The 25,630-nt window shown below is 35.3% G+C and overlaps 1 protein-coding gene across 30 annotated transcripts in view; it reads right to left on the bottom strand.

Annotated features, from left to right (window-relative positions):
* The window catches only part of NRCAM (neuronal cell adhesion molecule), a 58,916-nt gene extending 36,015 nt beyond the window's left edge, over positions 1-22,901 (bottom strand). For 12 of the 30 annotated variants that reach the window (XM_035543958.1, XM_035543973.1, XM_035543954.1 and 9 more), the window contains exons 1-13: positions 22,748-22,901; positions 22,069-22,191; positions 21,561-21,731; positions 18,929-19,040; positions 17,111-17,295; positions 15,068-15,199; positions 5,548-5,691; positions 4,322-4,433; positions 3,834-4,000; positions 3,603-3,750; positions 2,925-3,049; positions 2,016-2,045; positions 527-628 (exon numbers count right to left, since the gene is read on the bottom strand). In XM_035543958.1, coding sequence (XP_035399851.1) covers positions 527-628; positions 2,016-2,045; positions 2,925-3,049; positions 3,603-3,750; positions 3,834-4,000; positions 4,322-4,433; positions 5,548-5,691; positions 15,068-15,199; positions 17,111-17,295; positions 18,929-19,040; positions 21,561-21,731; positions 22,069-22,191; positions 22,748-22,886 — 1,690 coding nt within the window. In that variant the 5' untranslated portion in view covers positions 22,887-22,901. Of the gene's footprint in view, positions 1-526; positions 629-2,015; positions 2,046-2,924; positions 3,050-3,602; positions 3,751-3,833; positions 4,001-4,321; positions 4,434-5,547; positions 5,692-15,067; positions 15,200-17,110; positions 17,296-18,928; positions 19,041-21,049; positions 21,107-21,560; positions 21,732-22,068; positions 22,192-22,747 lie in introns of all 30 variants that reach the window. The other 18 variants (XM_035543955.1, XM_035543965.1, XM_035543956.1 and 15 more) reach the window with 5 other exon arrangements.
* Positions 22,902-25,630: the final 2,729 nt, after the last annotated feature.

Genomic DNA, 25,630 nt, shown 5'->3' with positions numbered 1-25,630 from the left:
CATGAAGCATACGCTTCTGTCACTGGTAGTCATGGATAATCCCCCTAAAGATACTGGTGCTGATGCTACTTCAAGTTCATGGGAAGTACTAAAGAGTTAATGAAAATGTTAGTAGATTTCTCCTTACGAAGCACATACGAGTGTCTTTCTACTCGTTCAACTAATGAACAAGTCTGCTCTCTACATATTCATAAGACTGGACATAATCATACAGAGCTCACACCGGTATCATCTTCTGTCTTAACTAGCACAGGTTTTTGGAATAAAAGCCCAGCTCTTTAGGGCATTAAATAAGTCTTTCAGCTTGGCAGTGCAGTAGAGGATAATCAATGAATTTTTGTTATGTAAATAAATGGCAATTCACAGAATCACAGAATCACAGAATCATTAAGGTTGGAAAAGACCTTCAAATTGTAGCAAGTGAATATGCCATTCTTCCATGCTGCACACAAAATTTATATCAGAACTTTTTGGGATCTAAGAAGAGTTAAGGGAATTCTGTTACAATAGATACAGACAAACATACTTGTAATAGGACTGTTATTTTCGTCTCCTGGTATCCATGAGAGTTCAATACTTCTTTCTAGCTGACCTGTCAATTCCAAGTCAAATGGTGGATTTGGCCGAGCTGCAAATCAAATGAACACAAAGCAAATAATCACAATAGAATATGGAGTTTCATCTTTGAAAAAATCCTTACATTCCAATCAAAAGAATTCCACAAACATAGCAGTGCAGATCTACTCACTTATGTAAGCATGATTTAATGACTATTAGCATGCAGTTGTTACAAAACAGATACAAAATGGAGAAGAACTGATATATCTGGAAACTTCCATATATTAACAAGAATCTATATTTGATTTTATCTCCATCTGATTGTGATATAAAATTTCATACAAAAATGTAATGAAAAGTAAAGAAATATGAAATGCATGTTTAGTTTATCTATGAATTAGTATTCTATTGTAACTAGAAATATTTAATAAGATGGAAAATAAAGAACTCACATCAAAGAAGCTTTTCTAGAATCATTACAAATATTTTGCATGTGAATTCAAAACAAGTATAGTGTAAATGGAAACTAATTGTGAGTTTCTAAGCCATTTATTTTTGTTGTACTTTTTAGAAAACCTGAAACATGAAACAATCTGGTAATATACATCCACATAATGCATGAAGATGTAAATATCCATTTCAAATTGCTGAATTTGTTATATGAATTGTTACACAAACATTAAGACTAATGAGTAAGTTCACTTAAGAATGCATAAGCATTTTCTCAAAACTTAATAGGACTTACATAAATGTGCTCATCAATCATATTTAAAAGTGTTTTGGGCATATTATATAGCATTTAAAAACCCAAATTCAGAAAAAAAATGCTATCAAATTAATGGGTGCATGATGTCCAGTTTAAGACTGTACATGACTGACAGATTTTGAGAGTATTTTAACTTTAATTTCACAATCCTTATCAGCAGTTTCATCAATCATTAACAAAACTGGGCAATAAGATTCTACCAATTTTATGAGTGAGGTAAAATGAAGACAAACTATGAAATAAAGTACTTCATGCCTAGAAAGTTGGTATCAAAAGCAAAGGAAAAGCATATCACAATTTAGTTGGTGCAAATTCTTTGATAGTGAATTAGCTCTCAAAGAACTGATGGATTTATCTTTTAAACCTTTCATTTACTATTGTAACTGATTTGCATTACAATGTTCATGATGAGAAAAACATTATCACACTACAACCTGAATTAAAAATAATTTATATCTTAAAATTGTTTATTCTCTAAAATACAAAGCACCCTGCACTGTGAAATTCCAAAGTCCAGTCTTCCAATAATGAAGCAGTTGGTAAAATGGGATGAAACCACAAAACAAACACACACACACACAAAAACACAGAAAAAAAAGCGGGGGGGGGAAGAAGATGTTGCACTTTCCAATAGGCAAATGAGAAGTATATCTGGCAGATGATGTAGTAAGGGAACTTTGTATTAGTTTACCGTAAATGATAGCTGGAGTTGGGGGAGCAGCTGAAAAGAACATTAATACAGAGGATTTAATCAGTTAGTAGCCAAAGGCACAGAATATAGTAAGTAGTTATAGACTGTAAAAATTAGAGAGAAAGAAAAGTTAACTTACAGTAAATAGTTGAGTTTAAATAATACATTGATAATTTTTCACTAAAAAGTGATAAAAGTATTCTACAATAATTTATCTTTTTTTTTTTTTTAATATGAATGGATCAAGAAAACAAACATAAAAAAAACTTTAAACAAGTACTAGATGCTTGTAAGTACTATATGTCATTCCTGGATAGGCGTAAGATCACAACACAATTTTAAAACACAAGCATACTTCACTTCCAGCTTGAACTGGTCCAACTTCACCAGGTAAGAATAATATGGGACATCTACTTAGGACCTTCTTACAAACTGGGAGAAGGAGCACAGTAACATATTTTACAATAATCTGAACTCAGAGAAAGTTAACAAGGTGAAGGAATTTAATAAGAAAGTCACTGAGAAGTCAAACAATCAAGCATGCTCAGTCTTTCTGAAGAGTAATTCAGCTGCAAAAGAGTTTCCTGAAATAACATGTTCAAATATTCTGCAATATGCAATTTACTGTGTTAGCTCAGGTGTGATACAAATAGAAACCTATACCGTGAAACTGAATGTGTCCTGAAGCTGTTGGACCCTTTTGTAAGTAGATGATTCAAAGGCAAACTTTCAGATAAGATTACTATATTTTCAAAACTGAAACACATACACAATTTGGTGAAATTCCTTTTTTCCTGTCCTAGCAACCAAAATTATGTTTGTGCTTTTCATTTTAAATCTAATGCTGTTTTTATACTTAACAGAAATTAAACACAGTATTGCTATCATAAAGTTTTAGAGTATTCTTACCAACAACAGTAAGCACAGCACTTGCTGAAACACTGTCCAGAGTAGTATTAACTATGCAAGTATATGTTCCATCATCTTTATCAGTTACATTCATAATGGTCAAGTTGTCTTTACCAACTAGAAACCTGTAAATACAATAGGTTCAGCCACTGAATCAATAACTGGTACTGTTATAAGAAACTGTTATATTGTCAAATCCCATATACTTGTGTATTTCAGCAAATATCTAGACAACAGTGTAGGCTATGGGACCGTGTCAGCCTTTTCTACATTGCTTTTAACCATCTTCCCACAGTAACTGCCTATTCTTCTAATGCATTTTTATTTCCAAATATACTCAAATTACTTTTAATTATCTGTGATCTACAGCAAAATTGTCTTCCCTTTATTATTATCCCTTTAGTTTCTTATGCCAATTATCTTATCCTTACAATTTATATACATGATTAATGTACACATTTAAAATAATTTACATCTCATTTTATTCTGAATTATATCTTAATATTTTCACTACACTAGGCAAGTCTTTTAGTCATCAAATACGGGGTAGTGATGATATTTATCACTCTTGTTTGGAAATTGTCAATAGATCATTATGTGACTTTCAAAAGAACAGGAAAAGGAGCACACGGAGGAAATGAAAAAATAAAAAATAAAGACAAAATAGTTTGGCTATACCTCTCATCATCTGGCAGTTCATCATTGTCCTTCAACCATATAACTGTTGGTATTAAGGTAGAATCATGTTTTATTATACACTCAAATGAAACGTGGCCATATCTCTGAATCACTTTGTATTCTGGCTGTTTAATTATCATCGTTGGGTCTGAAATTTAAAATTACTATTAGATGTTTATGAAGTCTTAAATTCTATATTAATCTGTGATTAAAGAGCGATTAATTTCTTACCTTTAACTTCCAATTGTACTTCATTTTGTATCTTTCCTAATTCATTCCTTGCAACGCACGTGTATGTGCCAGTACTATCCTTCTGAGCCACTGGAATTTCCAAGGTTCCATTATCATGGAAAACGTATTCATTTCCCCGCAAGATGCTGCCTTTTACTCCCTTAAACCTTTATACGAAAGGTAGTTATTATTATCCAACACCATACTTAAATTCTATCATATTTTATTATCAGGAAATACAAACTTGGACTGCTACATTAGCAAATACATCACATAATGACAGCATCACATAATGAAATTTAAACTCGATTCTATATGGGTAGCTTAAATGTTACTACATCAAGTATAATTAATATTGTATTAGCATACTGAAATTATCTTAAGTTTAAAGATATACTGTTTTTAAATTGTAAGTAGTCGCAAATGTTTGTTTCCACAGATGCAACTGCCTCTTTTTACGTAATTTAAACACAACAACTGTAACTTACCATTCAATCTCAGGTTTAGGTGAACCAAAATAAGCACAGTCTATTAATGCAGGACTATCTAAGATGACTTGATACAGTTTGTTAGCAGGAGTTAGAATTCTTGGTGGCTCAGCTGAAAAGACAAAGATGTCTGGATATAGATACAAGGATACAAATGGAAAATATGAAGGCATCAAGTAGGGCCTAAAGAGTATCCATTAACATCCTTCTCTGAAGTGGTTTCTGGTCTCAGCTTAAGTCCAATTTTGTTTTACTACTATTAGCCTGAGGAAACATTAATGTAGCAGAATTTTCATTTGAAAAATAAATGTTTCTTCCCTATTTACAAGTAACAGGGATGGATACCAAAGCCAGTGATTTAATTTGGAAAATTTAAATCAGAACATACTTCACAAAGAGAAACTCATGGGAACAGACTGAACTACATAATTCAGAAAAAACCTTCAGGCAGAAAGAAGCTAAGATCTATTTGGTGAAACACCTCCATTTTTGAACAGAATCATGGACTCATAATGAGGTTCTCTCTTTTAAAAGGCTGTCACTCAATAAAAGGATCTGCCAATTCCTGCAGGAGACTCCTCAGGGGCCATTCTGCCTTGGATTTTGCTACTAACTTTGTTAAATTCAGTGGGAAGATCGAGAGGTCACAATTATCACACAACTTGAAACACACCCTTGGAGGCCTTCAAGACAAATGCATAATCATGTCCCCTCACAATAGCAATTTAAAGATTATCTTTTCTATGATGGGGTTTATCTGAGTCTTTTCTAGGGATTATCTGAATCCAGGATCACTGCAGAAGTAGAATTTGTTCTATACTGCAGTTTTCAGATGGAACAAATATGTAACTTATCCAAAACACCAACAATCAATGAAAGTGTACTGAAACATACTAACTTAAGGAATATTAATTCCTTCCTTATTTATGCTTATGTTTGTTATGATTTACATTAAAAAATAAATAAAAAGAGAGAAAATTTCTGCCAAGTTTCCTCCAGCTTCCACATCCAACTTTCTTACCTAGGAGTAGTGAAAGGGAAATTCAGGAATATCCTACAAAAACAACCCCAAGATATCTATACCCTGGGCTTTTACAAGGCTCAGGAAATACGTATATTCCCACATATTAAAGACCTCAACCAAGGCTTTGGCATGCAATTTGTATAGTAGCAGGAGACAACTAAATACCCAAGAAGACCGAAAAATATAAAAATGTGTTTCTTACCCAGAACATTCACAAATGCATTTGCTAGCAAGTATCCATACTCATTAGAAGCATTGCACTGATAGACAGCACTTGATCTTTCTTGCACAGCTGAGAAAATAATGGTATCGCCATCTACCTTTCTGCTAGGATCTTCCGGGGCAACTGTTGGTATAAAGAAAAAAAGTTATTTTCTTAAACTGCCATTGCATAACATGTTTCATACTTCTGAAAAGAAGAAACAAAATGAAAGACCAATATGCCCTTTGTTCTACTTTCACACATGACTATTCACTGGGTAAAATGTGAATTCCAGTATGATTAAAGAAGTTATTCCAGTTCTACACACATTTAATTCACGATTGTTGAGTTCTCATTTTTGAAGGTTTTTGTATTGTTAAGTTTTTGTCATTTTTTTCCCCACAAAAAAGTGAAGTCAAGATCATATTTTGCATGCAATAAAGATGAAAAATACTGACATGACAAGATTCAGAGAAATACAGACTATCTACAAAAACAAATATCTCTGAACATCAAATGAAACTTGTTAGAATGACATTGAAATTTTACAGCCTCTATGATTTAAAGGTTTCAGCTTGTTGAATCAGTTTTTATACACAGAAATAATTCTCCAAATATAAAATCAGCCTTAGTCAGTTGCAAACTATTTCAAAGTAAAACGCAAGGAATTCCATTGTACAAAATCAATAGTCTTCTCAGTAGCTGTGTTAGCAGTTCAGTAGGTGGCACTCTTTCCTTGATGTAAGTATTATACGGTGCCATTTCTTCAACTAATCTGTAGTAGCATGAACTGTCAAACATCTCCCGCAACCCAGAATAATTCTGAATGTAGCTGAAAATAAAATTCTGAGATACTTCTGAAGAATAATAGCTGTCAGTTATCATACAACTGGATGAAGTTATAGAGGTACAACACAGAAAATAACAGCTTGTAACACTGCACTGCATAAAAATGCACAAATTATACTTTCATTTAAAAAAAGTTAAAGTAGAAATATATTAACATATTATTAATTAAACATATGGTAAGCTTATTGTTATATTAATATGAAAAATAAATGCATATATGAATAAATGGACACATTGTAGTGTGGTTGCATCATCAAAATTGGAGCCTGAGAAAATAAGTATACTTGTTGAAGACATTTTCATACAAAATTATTTCTAATTTCTTTGTATTCATAGAGAAGATCAGTTAAATAAATTAACATACATTTTCTGTAAGTGACAAAACCTTTTGATTCTGACAATATCTCAGTACTCAACTGTACAGAAAACAGAGAAATTTCTCCTACATATTCTCAGGTCTAGTGAAATATCTATTACTGAATTCTCTAAGAGAGAAGAAATTAGATGACAGGGACCACAGCTCTGAGCTCCTGCATAAAGACATTTCCATCTTGGGTGAACTCTGAGGCCACTTTGTATATAAACTAATTACATCAATTTCCAAACAGATACCTCAAGAACAATTCTCAACTCCTATCTTTAATCACGTGGAGTTAAGATCTATATAACAAATTAAAAATTTTTGAAATCAAGAAAAAGGTACGACAAGAATTGTAAATGCTTAACTATTCTCTGGGCTACTGCATTGCTGGCACTCATTTTTCTCCTTTTTGGCTTTGCTTCCTATTGTGTTCGGTGTTACACTTTTCTTCATGTTCCCATGTGAATGACATTTTCATTAAAAGATTCATGGGCTGAAAACAGACAGAGAAGGTGAGTAGCCCAGCAGGCAGGCCAGTCATCTGTGAGAAGTGGTCTGTTTCTGCACACACATCACAGTTAAATGGAAAATACATGCTACCGCCCTCCCAGGAGGCAGAGGTCTGCCCACAGCTGCTCTGCCCCATGCTCTGTGCATCCCTCCACTCATCCCCTCTGAATCCTGAACCGTTTTTTCAGCACCCAGGTGCCTGTTCTAAGAAAAAAGCTGTGGATCCTAGGCGAAAAATAAAAACAAGAACAAAAACTGAAGGAAGTATCAGGTTTTTTGTCTGGTCTAGCTACCTGCATGCTGAAGAGCATCGTGTTGAGACTGGCGTCTACTCAACATACTGTCTTGTGACACACCTCATTCTCCCACACAACACAAACACAACCCACAGGTCTTTGTCCACATACTACACCGCCTCTTGCAGGGCCAGGCCCTAAAAGTCAGATGCTGCACCACCCATCTGCTTTACTGCTGCAGTCAGACAGGGCTTGTTGGCTTTTACGAGGTCTCTGGTCACCCTATACAATGGCTGTGCGAAAAGGAGAAAATGCTTTTGACACATTTGATGGATCTAAATTTGGCACAGACAGGCAAAATAACAAAGAATTACATAATACTTAGAATGGGTGTGCACAACTGGGATTATGAACGATGAGGATTTGCTATAAAAGTTCTGCTGTTGTAATGGAGAGTTGAGCATGTGTTCTGTAACAGCAACATTCAGCTGCAAAATCGAGTCTTAACTTATGAACATGCTTACATCTTTTCTGATTGCATTTTTTCACATTATTTTTCCATCACTTTGTATAACGAGACAGCTTCTTGACTATACAGCTACATACAGCCTATTTCTGTACAGACAAGGTATTGGCACTCTGAACAACGTCTGTTCATCCGAACGCATATTCTCATTCTGTTTTATAAGCTTTTGACAGCCCGAGCAATTACTTCTGTTAGCATGTTTAGAGAACCACTATGGCACTCTTTTTTTCTTTCCCGGAAAAAAAGACAGAATGAAATGTGCTGTCTTAACAGAAGCAGTTAAAATGCACGATTATGCTTAAAATGGGAAGAAATTTTCCAGATTTTGTTGAGATTTGTTTACCCTTTTCTATTGAAGCACTTCATTTTCCTGATCAGTTCTACTTACTGGTCAATGTTTATTTGTGCACTCTCCGGAAGCTAAACAAATGAAGATCAGAACAACTGTCAACTGCAGTCTGCAATATAACATTATCAGTCCATATGAATGATACAGACTGAAGAATTCTAAGAATGTATTTTTTTTCCAGAAAATTATTAGATCATGAAATGTATTTACCGATTTTACAATTCTTTAGCTCAAATCTTTAAGTTCTTTGTGAAACCAGAACATACAATCCATCACTTGGAGGGGTTTTGTTTGTTTGTTTTGTTTTGTTTTGTTTTTAAGCTTAAACATATACAAAAAAAAAAAAAAAAAAGAGGGTGGTAAGGCCCTGGAACAGGTTGCCCAAGGAGGTTATGCAGTCTCTGTCACAGAGATAATCAAAATCTGAGTGGATGCAGCCATGAGCAACCTGATGCTGATAACACCTTGCTTTGAGGAGGCAGGTTGGACTAGATGACCTCTAGTTCCTTCCAATCAAATTCTATGATGCTGTGATTTTAAAATGAAATATTTTAATTTTAAAAACATAGATTGACAATAAGGCATTGCTCACTGAGAAGGAGGTATATACTTGTGATTGCTCTTCTGTAATTTACTGTTGTTCACAAAAAGGTTAATGTGAAATTGAGAATTCCTGAAATCTGAGTTTGTTATACTGGTACCACATTCTGAAATACAACAGCATATGAGATCTAGCTGACATCAGATGTTCTCAGCTCTGCTAACTCAGAGTCTAAGTCCCACAGGGCACAGAATTAAGAATATTTTTCTTGTTGCCTGAGAAGCATGATGTAACCTAAGGTAATATATATTTTTTTCCCAGAGGCATGTGTAGATTACAACCTTAGTTTGCAGGATATATGCACTAACTGTTTCTATTCTATAGTGAAAATGTTGATGTCGTCTTCAGATGTTGTAGTAGAGATTCCCTCTAGCTGAAACCAAGCTGGAGAAGAAAGAAACTAACTTATTTGCTTGATTTTCCTGTATCAATGAGAACACATACACCTTTGGCAGGTGTAAGAGCTAATTTTATCCAGATCAGTAAAATGTCACATAAAAACACAGTAGAAACAGAGAATTTCTCTTTAGAAAAGAGTAGAAATATTCATGATTGTCTTTAGATACCTGCATTTTTTTAGCAAATCAAAGTTATGAATAAAAAGTAATTATAACTGCTATGCATTTACAGTCACTAAATATGATTGTTGAAAAGCCTTTCAGATAGCAATTTTTATTTATTTTTTAATTCATGAATAAGATGGTTTCAGAGTAGAGAACTATGCAGGAAATGCACAAATTGATAGCAATGTAAGAACAGAAATTGTTGTTTAAGTGTTATAGTTCATAGCCACTCTCTAATCTCTTTAGTAAAGCTGACTTTTCATTTTGCATCATTAGCAGAATATTAATTTCTCAGAGAATCTGAAACAATTATTTGATTTAGATTATTATAGTGAACATTTGTTCTTGTAGTTCTACTCATACTATAATTGTGTCCTCAAGTTTATGCACAAATAATAGTGAATATAAATGGGGCCTGAGAACACTAGTGGCTCATAAGACATGATTTTCAACAACCCTAACCTCAGAAATTGCTTTGAAGGCCCTGTTATTATGAAAAAAAAAATACTAAGAAAGCAAAGAGAGAAGACTAGGGTTTTTTTCTGATAAGGATTTAGACATATGGTCCTTGTATAATGATGCCTTTCAGGTTCTGACAGGATCACAGGATCTCTTGTATTACAGCAAATTTGCTAAAAGTAACCTACGATTCTTCTTTACCTGCTTATTCCTCCAAAAAGTCATGTTCACAAGTAATTTATGAATAAAGTAACTGTTCTCAAAATGAGGAAGGTCTATCTTAACTACAACTGAGTGACTGAAATGGCAGTTTTGAAGAATTATTTGTAAAATGTTAGACATTCATATTCTGATGTATTACCTATAACAACAGGAGAATGTCACAGAACCAGGACTTAACATTAACAACCAACCAAATGAGAAAACTGGGAGGAACTTCCAGTGTGTAGTCACCAAGCTGTACTGATAAGAAGTCATGTCCCTTATGCAGGCACCTCCCAGTTTTTTATAAATTATATGGTCTCTGAATGAGCATCCAGTTAACATACTTTTGGCTACAGCTGACTAGCCTCATAACATTTGAGAATCCAAATCAGGGGACATTATATGCAGGACAGACCTGTTCTATCTGATCTCTCATCAATACGCCTAAATACTATATTAGGCATTTAGTGAATATTATGCAAGTAGAATCCCTTATTCTTCTCCTTGGGTGGGGCAGATGGCAAAGGAAGGAGAAGAAAGGGATTTTAACCAATATTTTGCCTTACTTGCCTAAACTTTCACGGTCACATAGAGCTATAGATGTATTTCTGCAGAGGTGCATATAGTTCCAATAGTATGTGCAGAAAAGTTGTGGGTTCTGACACAGCAGAGGCATGGGCTATACTTTCACAGTTGAGTACAAACTGGACAAAAACTGATAGTAAAATAGCAAGACCAGGCAGTGTCATCAGACAGACTTGAAAACCTGTAAGGTCATACTGACACTGAAACTAAGCAAGAAAAACAAGAAACTTAACAAACACAGTTTTGCCTTAACTTACACCATACAGTCAACTGTCAAAGACTTAATTCTAGAAGAGATGGAAAGTGGAAGAAGTGCTCTTTTCCTTTTCCTAACATCTCCCTTGCTCCTCAGAAAAATATTTTCCTGTGATCACTGCAATCCTTGTTCCAGGGCAAGATTTTTTAATTTTGGTAGTACTGTTAACTCCAAAGGGGTGGCAACCTAGCCACAACTGTCCTTTGAGTATCTTGCACAGAATAAATAAAACTGATTATCAGAGGTTCTCCTGTCTGCCACAGCTCCTAGGCCAGATGCACAGTTCCAGCATCACGACAGCAGAATCGGTGGACGCCTGCCTGCCCTGGCACTTCCCTCCTCTGTGAGGCTCAGCTCCTCGGGGCGTCAGAGACCCGGCAGATTTCATCCCACCCTCCCATGGCCACGATGAACAGCTTGTGTATGCCCACAGAGAACACAACGGATGACAAATCTGTGAGCCAGGGATTATCGAGGCCTTTCATGAAGGAAATCTAAGGGCTAATGTTTATCCCTTAACTTCAGTGTGATTAATAATGGAGACTAACTAAAAACTGAGATTCAATGTGAGACGTAATATAAACAAGTGAAGCACGTGTTGAAAGAAGATAAACAGCGCCTTTCAGTGCACTACTTTGTCTAAATCTAAGTGTGTGTATTTAATATTTAATAGCTCATCATGAACTATGAACTACTGAACCAATAAATTAGTCTTTTGTGCAGTATTTGCAATGCCTTTCTGAAGCCCAATTATGAAAGTGCTTCCCCTTCCCAATTAATCCGGGTTGTTACTTTTTTAGAAGTTGAGATACTTTATGCATGGTTTCCCTTTTGTAAAACCATGCTGAATATCTGAGCAGCAAAACACAACGGATTATGCAGCAGTATAAATAATGCAGACCTTGAGCATTAATTGAAGCGCAAGGCAAGGCAGAATCGTGGCCTGAACTTTCAATTGCTACTTGCAAAAGTAATTCTAATTGACCTCAATGGGACTATGCATGTGGGTTCAAATTACTCCTGTGAGTAAACACTACAAGGTTCGCTCCTTATCGCTCCAGCATGCCTGAAACAGCTTGCTTTAAATTGGAAGCAAGTTTTTCTTCAGAGCATTATTGTTGAAGAAAAACAATGAAAGATTTCAAAGAAGCTTAAAATCTTCCTTTAAAAGTATTGCTTTACACTGGATAATATAATCTAGAACAAAATTTACACTGCACTTGTTTTCATAGGTGCTTAACATACATTAATCTTTTTATTACTATTATTATTTTGATATGAAGCTGATCTTCATCTCTCCCTTTCTGTTATTTAAGCCTCACCCTTTGACTGAGATATGGCTGGATGGTTCTTTCTTCAACATTCCCCTTCCTTGTCTGACTCTATTATGGAAAAACAAAACCGGAAGAATTAAGCATCTCCCAGTTGTGGTTTCCAATAGAAAATTAAAGTATTGCAAACAGATTACAGGGCCACAGGAGGCACATTGTGGGATATATGATGACAGCAGGGCTTTGAAATTCAAATGTAGCTCTTTTTCTTTGAAATCCTGCCATGGGTGTAGCTCTCTCAGCACTGCCCTGAAGCTGAAACAGCTGCTTTAGTTTCCTTTTACAGTGATTTACTAATCATTCAGCTGGAAGAAGAGGGGCTCAATTCTGTCACTTGGTAGTAAGCGAACAAAAGAGCACACTGTACTTGGTAGTTTCCAGACCAGTTTTTGGTAACTCAGAATAATACAAAATCACAAGAATCTTAAGAACTGCACTTTCTGTGATCGTGATGATTTTCTCTCTTGGATCCCCTGACAATTTCAGTGTACTCGAGCATCCAGTGAACTTGCACTTAAATATTTAAGGTGGCAAAACTTCAGTCTTCTTCAGCAATGAACGTGACCTTTTACATAAAACTGAGCTACCCAGTTATTATTTGCTGTGTTCTTTTGTCTTTTTTTTTCCTTCTACTGAGTTTGAATGGGTAATTTTGTTAAAGCCTTTTATTTTTTTCTGAGTTCCCTTCAATAAGCTCTGTATACTAATTCCTCAGGGCCATCCAGACAATGTATGCTCCCCTCATATTTGGGAAGTTTGGTGGTATCCTGCATCTGTCTCTAAAAACTTTATATTTCTTAATGTTTTGCTGCTATCCTGAAAAAATGCAGAACACAGTTGCTTTTCTGGAAAATGTAGTTGTTTATCATTTGAATAGCCAGTCCTACACCTTTGACAAAGAAGCAGTGCAAGGCAAAGGTGGATCTCATAACCAGCTGCAAAAAAAATTATTTGTCAGGAAGGATGAAGAGTTAAACTACCAGAATAGCAAGAAAAAAATCTCAACAAAACAAAACAAAAAACAAGACTAATGGCAACTATATAAAGAATAGTAAGTATGTTGAGACAACCTAAAAGCCAGAAAGGTAACTACAGCATAGGTATAAAACCTCAAGCATACAGCAGACTTCATGATATATGTACGTACAGCATATACAATACAAAATTACATTGTTATTTTCCTGTTTTCCTTGAATACTTACTACTTTTTGGTGAGGTGACAAACACCTCTCTGAAATGGTGCTTAATGTCAGATTACATAACTTACTTAAACAGTGGAAACGTCTTGTTTTATATCTCAGGCTAAAGATCTCAACTTATTTTTAATTAGGATTCCTGGAACAGGTTCTTTGCTAAATATTTTTTTTCAATACTTTCCCTTACTTCACCCTTTTAGTTTAAAAAATAAATAAATAAATAAAGTGTACATACAGAGTATTCTCTGCTGGCTTGTATGTGGAAAATTAGAAGAACTTCTGTAGAATGCTTTCTGTAAATACTTTACCCTTAAATTATCCCCAAAAATGCACATTTTCCCCCTCCAGTTCCATTTCAGCTCTCTTGTATCCCAAATGTTTTGAATATATCTAATGTAGGTTCTTGCTTACCTGTTGCTATTTCCTAGATTCTCACTGTAGAGAATTCTCCTCCATGACCCAAACTCTGTGACACTTACTTTGATTAACATACTTAAATGTTTCCTGGAACTCCCGAAAGTTACAGTTATACATTCCACAGGCCAGACCAGACACATATTTTAGAACCGATTATCTCTCACAAGGCAATAGGGTAGGTTGTTTTTATAGTACTGTTTCATGAAAGGGGAAGGATAAATGTAGAAGAACCAGGTGTGATGTGATGAAGAGGCCACGCTGAGTACAAAAACAACCGACAACATGCTGCAGCATTCTCCAGCAAGTTCTACCCAAGCAAACTTGTGCTTTACGCAGCAGCTACCTTGTGTCTGTCATACAGCATGGCCGGTCGTTGCACTGCAACAATTCAGTGACTCAGTCAATGGCTCTGGGTAGCTTTTCTTACCCATACACAGAGATACAGCTGTTTCACTGCCTCAGGGGTTCCTTTTCTTTGACACCCACTTGGTACAAGCTGTTTTCCAGGCAGTTGCTGACACACCAAGTCAGCTTTGCTGCTGCTTTTTAGTGCTGAAGCCTGGAAGGCTCCAACAATCTCTAAGCTGCGTATCCTGCAAAAGTGCTCTGAACATCCACAGAAGTGACGACTTGACCTTTCATGTCACCTTTTCAATTCTTAGAAAAAAATAGTACTGCTCTGGGGCAGAGAGACCCAGCAAACATGACTGCCACAGCAACACAATGGCAGAAATTATACCTCAGCAATATCCCTCAAAAGGGCACGGCACAGCTGTGTTCCTATGGCTCTGCCTCTGTAAGGATGCTACCAGGAGAGCACCAAACAGGATAATCAGGTATACATTCACAAATAGCACAAATGTGCTCTCAAGCACTTTAAAGGCACATTTTGTTGTTCCATCTTGAGTAACCACTGTATTTTTACCACCTAATTTATAATTTATTATAACCTGTCAGTCAAAAACTATACAAATGCATGCTCTTCATTTATATATAAATATATATATATATATCTTTTAAAATGATATTGCTCTTATTTCCTTATTCATCATCCTTTGAGGTAATTAAAAATCTTACTTGCTATGGGAACACCATTTGCTAACCAGCTTATGCTAGGTTTTGGGTTGCCATTAGCTCTGCAGATCAATGTTCCATCTTCTCCAGGAGATAAGACCAAGTTTCTGGGTGCGGTTATCCAGTATGGAGCAGCTGGGGTTAGGAAGAGAAACACAGCAATCATTTTCCAAAATTACCATGATTACAGAAAATCATGAGGCATGGTCATGGTAACCATAAAATAATTCAAACAAGGTATGTATAGGTATAGACATACAGTTGCGTGGTCACATTTTATTTTTGTATACTTTATATCCAATGATTACCTGGTAAATTACACTTTGGCTAAACTGAGCTATTGGCTACCTCCTGCACTGAATGGGGGGGAGCTTTTTACTTTGAAATTCTAAGACAGCTGAATATGCACAGAGATTGAAATGGACAGAATACTGTCCTTACCAAAAGATCTTCATCTATGTCACCATCTTTTTTTTCTTCTTTTTTTTTTTTTTCCAATAAATAACCACAAATAGCATATGTTGTCACATTTTGCAATTAAACTTCAGATTTTGGATTGACGAATAGAAGCAAACAGAAAACTCTTGAAAAGAAGGTTGAATATGACCATAAAGCGGTACTGGACTACAGTAATATAAATAGGTTTTTAGTATGCAAAGGGAGCACTACACTTGATTATTTAAATGACTAATTAGCTGTCATCCCTTTTTTTGTTTGCTTCATGATATTCAAAATATTCTTACAGTTTCTATTTGGACAAACACAGACACAGACACAGACACAGACACAGATTTCTAGGTTGGAAGAGACCTCAAGATCATCGAGTCCAGCCTCCGACCTAACACTAAGTACTCCACTAAACCATATCGCTAAGCTCTACATCTAAACGTCTTTTAAAGACCTCCAGGGATGGTGACTCCACCACCTCCCTGGGCAGCCCGTTCCAATGCTTAATAACCCTTTCGGTAAAGAAGTACTTCCTAACATCCAAACTAAAACTCCCCTGTCGCAACTTTCGCCCATTCCCCCTTGTCCTGTCACCAGGCACGTGGGAGAACAGACCAACCCCCACCTCACTACAGCCTCCTTTAAGGTAACTGTAGAGAGCGATAAGGTCGCCCCTGAGTCTCCTCTTCTCCAGGCTGAACAAGCCCAGCTCCCTCAGCCGCTCCTCGTAAGACTTGTTCTCCAGACCCCTCACCAGCTTGGTCGCCCTTCTCTGGACTCGCTCGAGCACGTCCATGTCCTTCCTGTAGCGAGGGGCCCAAAACTGAACACAGTACTCAAGGTGCGGCCTCACCAGAGCCGAGTACAGGGGGACAATCACTTCCCTAGACCTGCTGGCCACACTGCTTCTTATACAGGCCAGGATGCTGTTGGCCTTCTTGGCCACCGGAGCACACTGCTGGCTCATATTCAGCCGACTATCAACCAATACTCCCAGGTCCTTCTCGGCCAGGCAGCTTTCCAACCACTCATCTCCACTCATCAACTCATCATCTCATCAACACTACAAGTGTTTTTAAAACTAGTAAGACAACAGCACGGGTAAAAGACTCAGGAAACAGAAAAACAGAAATGTTCATTAAGGGAGAAAAAAAGAGCATAAGATGCATAGAAAAATAGGGAAGAGAAAAAATCTGGGCTATATGAATGGAGAGCAGAAAAGGCAGAAAATAAAAAGGAGGTGAAGACAAGGGATGAGGAGAAAGACAAAGAACAAGGGAAAGACACAGTCTAATGACAATCAAAGATCTAAAGCAAATGTATTACAGGTACAAGCTAAGAAACTATTTTACTGTTGTTACAATAAAGTCTCAATTTAGCCTGTTACTTGACACAGCAACATAATAAATAGAGAAACCAAAGTTAGAGATAGTCAAGTCTGTCTGTCTGATGGCAGAATTCAGTCGGTTTAGTGATCCTCAGTTATTTTTTAATATTGTCATTCATCCTTTCAGTTGTAATTTATTATCCTGGTAAGCATACTTCAGTCTTGCATTCTGGACACTGACAGTATTAAATTAATGACTATTTTATTATTACCTTTCACAGTTACTGAAATGACATGATGAGTAGAACCTAATATATTTCTTGCTATACATTTGTAGTTCCCAGAGTCAGCTTCAGAAACATCTATAATCTTGAGAGTTTTCTTAAAATTTTCAAAAAGTGTTCTATTGGCTGGCAGTTCGCCACCTTCTTTAATCCAGCGAATTACTGGTGTGGGTCTGGAAAAGCAAAAGTACAGATCAAATTAATGGACCACTGAAAAAGAAGATGAGAGTTCTATATGTTAATGTTTTGAACATAAATTTTACACCAATTATTTTAAGAGCCTTTACTCAGATTTTGGGGCATGTCCAGCAAATGTGCAGGATATGCCAGCATTTGTTTCTAGGAAATGACAAGCCTCACTAACACTGTCAATGGCCATCTGTTCATAGGTTTAATAATTATGGAATACATTTGTCTGCTGATTAATCTAAAAACCTCAATGATTAATAAATGAATACAAGAGTATTTCTAATCTTACTGTATTTATACTTTTAAATTGATGTTCATGATGGTTTAAAAGGTAACTTCTAGATAATGATAAGATTACAACTGTCCTTCATTTGAGCAAAATTGTAATGCTTCATGCACATCATAAATGTTATAGCAGATCTGTAGGAAACAGAAATTTTTCCTATGACAAATCAAGAAAAAAATGACAGTGCTGAGTCAAGTATAGCTACTTGTAACTGTATCCTGGTTGTGTCCCATGTTGGCTACTGAGGTTGAAAGTTGTCCAAACTCATGCAGACATACCTTTAAAATTACAGCAAATTAAAAGGTGTTGCTTTCTGAGTAGAATGTTCTCTCTCAAATACTAATAATTCAGGGCAAATATTCATTTAGCAATCTAATATGAGAACAGGAACACCTACCACAGCTGAGGCAGAAACAGTGCACTGACCTTTGTATCAAGCTGTGTCAAGCTGTGCATGAGCGTGCCCTGTGGAGCTTACGCAAGTGCATACATCTGCATGATGCCGTGCTGCATCATTTGCAATTACTGGCTTACCTCACTGCTACTTCAGAGTGCTCTGCCTTCTATGCTTTTGTGCATTGTCAACATGTTTATAGCTCCTGAAATAAATAGGTACTAAAGATTTTCTACTTGCACACTAGCCAATCTATTCTCTTTCTTCCTGAGAACGAAATTGATTTAAGATCAAACTAGTTCATGAAGTTAAATTGCTCTTTAGTCATTTTCTACTTGCACAATTAGCAACAAAGGCAAACACGCATTATGTGGAAGAAACAAGTACCAATTAAACCCAATTACAATGGGAAGTTGGATGTAAGTAGCTGAAGGTATGTTCTAACAACTCCCACCTAGATGATGCACTAAGTAATTATTAGCATATGTGAGCAGCTTTTTCAGATTATACCAGCAGATTCTTATCTATTTTTATACTATTTGAGAGCTTAATGGTTATATAGTTAGGAAAAAAACAGAGACTTATTTCCCAAGTGCAATTCTGCAGACATGTGTCCAAGGTTATCTTACGACGTTTCTTGCTTGTGTCCTGAAAACAGAGGCCTTCTCATATGTTTAATACATATTTATTTAATATGTTAATATGTTAATATTTAATATTTAATACATATAAGAAAAATAGTTATGTTCACAGTCAGTTTTAAAATATGCTGATTTCCAAACTGGTGGACTTCCTTCAAAGTCCTCTTTCCATTTTACATTTCTATTTCTTTAAAATACTTAAGCTTTCATAGCAGTAACGTTTTAGGCATCTCTGAAATGTTTCCCTCTAATTCTGCATTTTTATTTAGAAAAGCACGGTCTAAAAAGTAACTCACAATCCCGCTGCAATGCACTCCAACAAAAGGACATTTCCTCTAAGTTCCACTTTGTTACTTGTGGTACCGGTTGGTGTTAGAAGAATTGGTGGCCTCTCTGTAACCGGCTTGGCTGGAACAAGAAAAAATAAAATAATTAATTTCTGTATTTTATTCTAATGTTAATCAAATTCATACATCCATTCTCACATTTCGGACAGAGATTTTGATGCACACAGGCCACTTAATTAAAAATTATCATGTTACACACCTACATAGTTCAACAAATTAGGCTTTTGACAGACATAACATAATCATATCTCAACTTGTTTAATGCTAATTTTGAACACATACCTGAAAACATTTGTTATTGAAGAGGGGAGCATTTGATATACAGTTCTTACACATGCAACTATCTATGGATCCATACTGAGTATAAGGTTACTTAGGTGAGTGAGTGAAAGTCTGAATGTTACCAAAAGTTTCTGGGCTTCCATCAAAACACAAATAAAGCAAAATTATTAAATTCAAAAATATAATCCAGGGTGTCACATGGTATGCTCCACTTTGAAGTATGTTTTGTTCAATATTTTCTAGACTATGTGAGACATCTCTGGAAATTTAACCTTGTCTTCTCCTCTCACTAAATACTTAAATTTATTTCAAACTGTTCCCCAGTCTGGTAATAACGAACCACTGATTACCAACAAGTTTACTGCAGTAAACAGACAGCTGTAAGACCTATTTCTGACATTATATTCTGTCAGTTTCTGAAGTTTACTATGATATTTCATGTGCCTTCATGGATATTAGAATAATAGCAGGCATCCTGTAAATGTTCTTTTATAGCAATTTTAAAATATAGGATCAACTTGCTCTAAAGCACAATAGTAATCTGAATCATTACAGTAAACTTTTTTTTTTTTTAATGTGGGCAGAAACAATAAACTACTTTATTAGTTAATGGGATTTATTGATAGATTGACATAAACAGAACACAATTTTAATACAGTATGTACCATGAACTCCTTAAAAACTAGTACCTGAACAACTTAAAGTTGGGAGAAAAGGGCGGTCTAGTGTGAAGAACACAGTCAACAGTTACAGGCAATTAGTAGTCTACCTACTTTCAGCATTGTCTCATTTTGCAAGACTATGAAAATCCACAGAATTATCTCTGGTATTTCTGAGTTGTAAGCCAGCTGAATGTTTTCCTTATTAACTGTAGTTAATACATCATTTTGTGTTCAGGTACATATTTCTTGTTTGTTCTTAAATGAGATCTTATTTTTATGCAGAGAATTAAAATATTCTGTGCCCCGATATACTTCAGATTATAGTAAGTTATGATTTAATATATACAAAGACTAGCTTGACAGGAAGAAAGAGGAATCAGAACAAATATGTATTTTCTAACTATCTCACACAACATTAGGTGGGGAGTCTAGATGTTCAACTGCTATGATATGAATCTTACCCCAAAGTCAGCCTTGCTAAACACACATACACCTGCTTAGGAGAATTTCATTCACAATATACAAAAGACCATTCAACATATATTAATGAAAAGTCTCAAACAACAAACAAACAAAACACACTTTTCCCCTACAAGGTTATTTATACAGATAGTATTAAAATGTTTAGATTTTAATTAATTCAGTTCAGCTCAGCATTCATGAAATAGATTAAAAATGAATGGTACATTCAAGGAATTATTAAATATGAAATGCGTTTGTTAAATGCTTAATTGTTGTTATTTATTACGCAGCATGTGATATTGAATAGTCCTAGTGATAATGAACAAATCAAACCACTAGTAAAATTGGAGGAAAAATATAAACAAGCTACACAGGATAGGAGCAAATCAACAACTGGTAAAATCTGCATCAGTGTGAAAGGACTCTTATTTTAAAAGTTGGTATTTTTATGAAGCATATGTTACAGTAACATTAAAACATTAACTATTTGAAAGGATCACACTGTGCTGTCCCTTTCTAAAGCATGTATTATCACCAGTACTAATAGATACCTTTTATAAGAAATCAAAAAGGGAGCTAAAGGTTAAGTAGCCATGGAGGTAAAGTTAGTTAACTAAACGCTACTGTGAAACAGGGAGTATCAGTGGGGACCAGTATAACTCACCACCATAAATATCAGTGTCACTCAAATTAGCAGCTATAGTGTCATTCAATGAATCCACTGAAATAAACAGAATATCATGAAGAATGCATAAAAGAGGGATAAATCAAAGTACTGGGAATCAAAAGGTGATGATATGGCCACGGTGAGTTAATCAAATGATTGATTAATTTATTTCAATAGTTACAGCAACAATATATTGATATTCTTGATCATGAAAACCATTTAAAAAGTTATTTTTTACACTGTATTTTCAATAATCCAAATCCTAGAAAACATTTTTTGCACAGACAAAACCTACTAAGGGGGAAAAAAGACAGCTTTTAAAATGGATTATATAGAAAAAAAACTGGAGATTACGTTTAAGTTTTAAAGAGCAATGCAATTTCTTATTCAGAATTAAAACAACACAATTCCCTAGCATACAACTACTAAAGTTGGGCAAACCACCTGAGACTTCTGGATGAATACTACGCAAGTATGTAAGTATATAATTAGGTAATGCAATACCTACTTGAAAAGACTTTTACAGAAATGGGTTGTTTCTGCTGTATAGTTTGCGTATGATTAAATCTTGCATAGCAGATATAGTCCTCACGGGTGTCTTCTGGTTGTACATTAGAAAAGTAAAGGTCTCCATTTAGACCTTGGGAAACTCTTTCACTCTGAGGCAGCCTTTGGAAAGCTGAGGAAAAATAAGAAAACATTTATCTCAACTATCATACATATTCCATTGTTATGATTTGCAGACTCCACATTTATTCCATTATATCTTTTGTAGGTTTGTAAATATGTAGACCCTCAGAAGTTTCTTGTAGAGCTCCCTTATCCTGCCATTCTTCCTCAGTGTTAATCTACGACTTATATTAAGTTCTTCATCTGCTTTTGACTTCATGCTTTTGGGCAGCATATCTGCTTGTTTATTCATTTCTACACAACTGGAAATTCTTTGTAGTCTTGGTAAGTAATTATCAACTATGTAGAAAAACTGTGAAAAGTAAACTAAGTCAAAAGAAACTCACCATTATCCATCCAAAATATTATAGGTGGTGGTAAGCCAACTGGAGGTCTGCAGTGTAGTACTAGAGAATCACCTTCTCGAACCTGGTTTGGTTCTAGTTTTTCTTTAGTCCACAAAGGGGATCCTACAGAAAGTAATTAAAAAAATTAGACCTTCCTGAAATAATATGTTCTAATAAAACTTATGAGAATGACAAATTTTAAGCTGAGAAGCTTGAAAAACTGTTCTGAGATTAAAATCACAAAAAGCTGTAGGAGCAGTTTATCATTAATTAAAATTTTTGAGCTTTATCATCTTTTTGGTTTCAATCTGTTCTGAATTAAAGCTATTATAAAAACTATGGAATACAACCATCAGAATGATAGTCGGAATTGCCCTCAACCATTCTGTGCCTTAGTTTTAAACAGTTTATCCCAATTGTAATGTCATAAATACAACCCAATTTTAAACATCTCAGGTCATCCAGATGTACTGACAAAAATTAGGAAAGCATTTTGGTTATTAAATATTCTAAGAAAGTTTGGGGGACATGCAATATATTATCAAATCTGAATATCAGAAATTACACTTTCAATCACTTTAATGATGTATTTTTTTAAAGGGAAAAGAAGAAAATGAAGCAAAACATCCATAAGAAAACAAATACATCTCTTTCACATTTTAGTTGGAGTTTCACTTACTAGAAGGCCTTATAACAATATTGTTGGAAATGGCTGCTCCTCGTTCATTTCTTGCTGTACACTGGTATACTCCTTCATATGCTTCTGCCTTCCCACCATTCATAATATTTATGACAAGGGTTCCTGAATTTGGTTTCATTGTAACCTGTTCATCTTTATCTATATCAAAATGAGTTCCATTGCGTGTCCAGGAGAAGCTAAATAATAAAAGCGAAAAGAGGAGTTGCTTCTTCAGTTGCCATTTGTATACTATATGGAGAAAACGATGAAAAAAGTCATTTTTGATAATATATGTTATTTATTCTTTAGCAGGGAAGTAACAATTGTTCCCAAACTAAATTAATCAATAAAGTAAATAGCAAATTAAGAAATACTTTTTTAATATAAGAAGTCTGCCAATAGTTTAAGATAAAAGGCTTCGCTGAACTTGTTAACGGAATCCTTTTCAAAGTCAATATTTTTATTTTAAAAATTACAATAAAAGATGCAGATGTTAATCTTATATGGAAAAGAACTGATTTATTTTCTACTAAAGGTAATATAGTAACATCTGCTAGAACAGATATTCCTAAAGCTGCATTAGCATTTCCACTTTAAAACCTATTGTTGAAAGGTTTTATAAACCTGCCTTTAAAAACTTGCTCTGGGCTGAAATACATCATCTCGAGTCCCAGCAGGAAATGATTTCTCATAATTGGTTTGGCCATTTTAAAGTTCAGCACATGAATTAAAGACTGTAGTGAGTTTGATTTCTTTTCGCTATTCTAACACAAAGAATTACGATTCATTAAATGAAATGTTGCAGTCTGATAGTCCATAAATCTAGTAGTTTTATACTGGTGTTAAAAGAAAGGATATTTTGAAAACTAGCCACTAGAAATGAAGACTATTTGAACTCATTTAAAAATTGTAAAAAGCCAAGATTTGCAGCATCCATCTTATACTACCGTAAACACCAATTCTTTATTTTTTAGTTAATTTTTTAAATTTTCGATTAAGATTTGTTAATGGTCAAATGTACAGTTACATAGAGCTAAACCAATGCCTGTGAAGTTTTGAGCACTCAGTTTTGAATGCTGTGAACAGCAGTTTTTTTACTTGTTACACTTCTGTTTCATAAACTTCAACACAAACACTGTATATGCTTACAGGTTATAATGCTAACTGGAAGTATCCATATATATATGGTACTGGCAAAGCTCCAATTTTAAGTGACTAAGATTAAGCCCTGACCTCCTGCAGCTGGACAGCAGGACCAAACGTGCTATTTGCACTTTGTGGTGTGAGAGCCGAAGAACTGGACCTGACCAGCTGCCTTGCACTGCAGTGGCAGCATTTTTGGGAGGACCTGTGTGCACAGTGATTGAATAGTGAACCTCTTTCTGAGGGCTTTGCAGGTAAAGCTGCAGAATGTGGGGTTTCTGTAGTCCTCAGCTACCAGTAACGCTGTGAAGAGTGTGTGGAACTGTAATGTAGCTTCACATGAGAGGTGACAAACCCCTGAACTTGAGATACATAAGAGTCAGAACCTCTGCTGCTCAAGCACTAGGTAGCAGAACATCCATAAACCTTTATGCCAGCTTTGTGCCATAATGCCATGGCATTATGCCTGTCAAATTAAAATGCTCATAAAAAGAGCAACATTATGATACTCCTGTTATTAACAAAACACTGAAAAGGGTGACAGTATCACAGAAAATCTCCATCTTCACCATTCTGCTTCTGCTTCGCCATTCAGCATGATAATGACCATGATCCTAAGGCAACCAGAAAGAATAATGTAGGAAAACATCAGTTATTCATATGAAGTATATTTAATGAGCTCGGTATGTGTCTGAGGAGCAATTATAGACTGACATTGCTAATAAATTGTAGCGTAACTCTACTGAGAACACAGCGATGCACATTTCTGTTTACAGTCTTGGAAATCAGAAGCAGTTACTGGCAATGACAGAATGTACCACTGCTACTGAGATTCCAGTGCAGGTATTCAGCAAAAATATTTGGAAGCTCCTCATTTCAAGATACTGAGGCAGGGTTTTAAAACAGAAGATGATCAGGAATCCAAACTATACACAGCATTGCCATTTTTGCTAAAAACAAAACTCAAGGCTTGCAAATACACCCGGTAAATCAAGGCTGCTGATCATTTAGCCATAGACTGATACACTTTACTGGACTCCCAACAATGCTTACGCATTTCAAGGTGAACCTCATAAAACTGAGTGTTTTAAAAAATGTTGAATACGAATTTACTAATGTTACTCTGAATTTATTCAATGCGCATTCTTCTTAGACACTATGCCTAAATCGGAAATGTGCTGCCATTCAGTAGGGCATGCCTTTTAGTGCTTTCCATAGACACTTACCTATCTGCTCCTTTACCAATCTAGTATTATTTTGTTGCTAGAGCTTTGAGGAGAAAAAAAAATACTACAGTTGCTGACTACAGAAAAGTTTAAATCTCAAGGATAAGCATAGTCAAATATATATATATATATGTCACTTTCTGGCAGCTGTTTAAATTTCACCAGTAGGAGTGCATGCATGTTTCTGTGTGTGCAAGCACACACATAAGAAAATACATGTTAGTTTACAAAATTTACATTATTTTCTCCTGGTTTTCCTATGTTATTAGGCCGACATAAGCAAAATAAGATGCTACTGACCTAGGAGGTGGTTTTCCTTTTGCTTCACACTGTATTACAATATTCTCTCGAGGGTCAACAATATAATCTTTTGGAGATTGCTGAGTTATCGTTGGAGGCTGGGACACTTTATTGTGGAATATAAGAAACAGACAGGAATTTAACAATATCTTCAAAGCATCAGCAAGACAGTTATGTAAATGGAGAAAGCAGAACTACAATTAGCAGCAAAATC

This window comes from Cygnus atratus, chromosome 1 (genome assembly GCF_013377495.2).
Source record: "Cygnus atratus isolate AKBS03 ecotype Queensland, Australia chromosome 1, CAtr_DNAZoo_HiC_assembly, whole genome shotgun sequence".
In the NCBI taxonomy this organism is placed as follows: domain Eukaryota; kingdom Metazoa; phylum Chordata; class Aves; order Anseriformes; family Anatidae; genus Cygnus; species Cygnus atratus.
The sequence above is the reverse complement of the archived record's forward strand: the minus strand, read 5'-3'. Positions and strand labels throughout refer to the sequence as shown.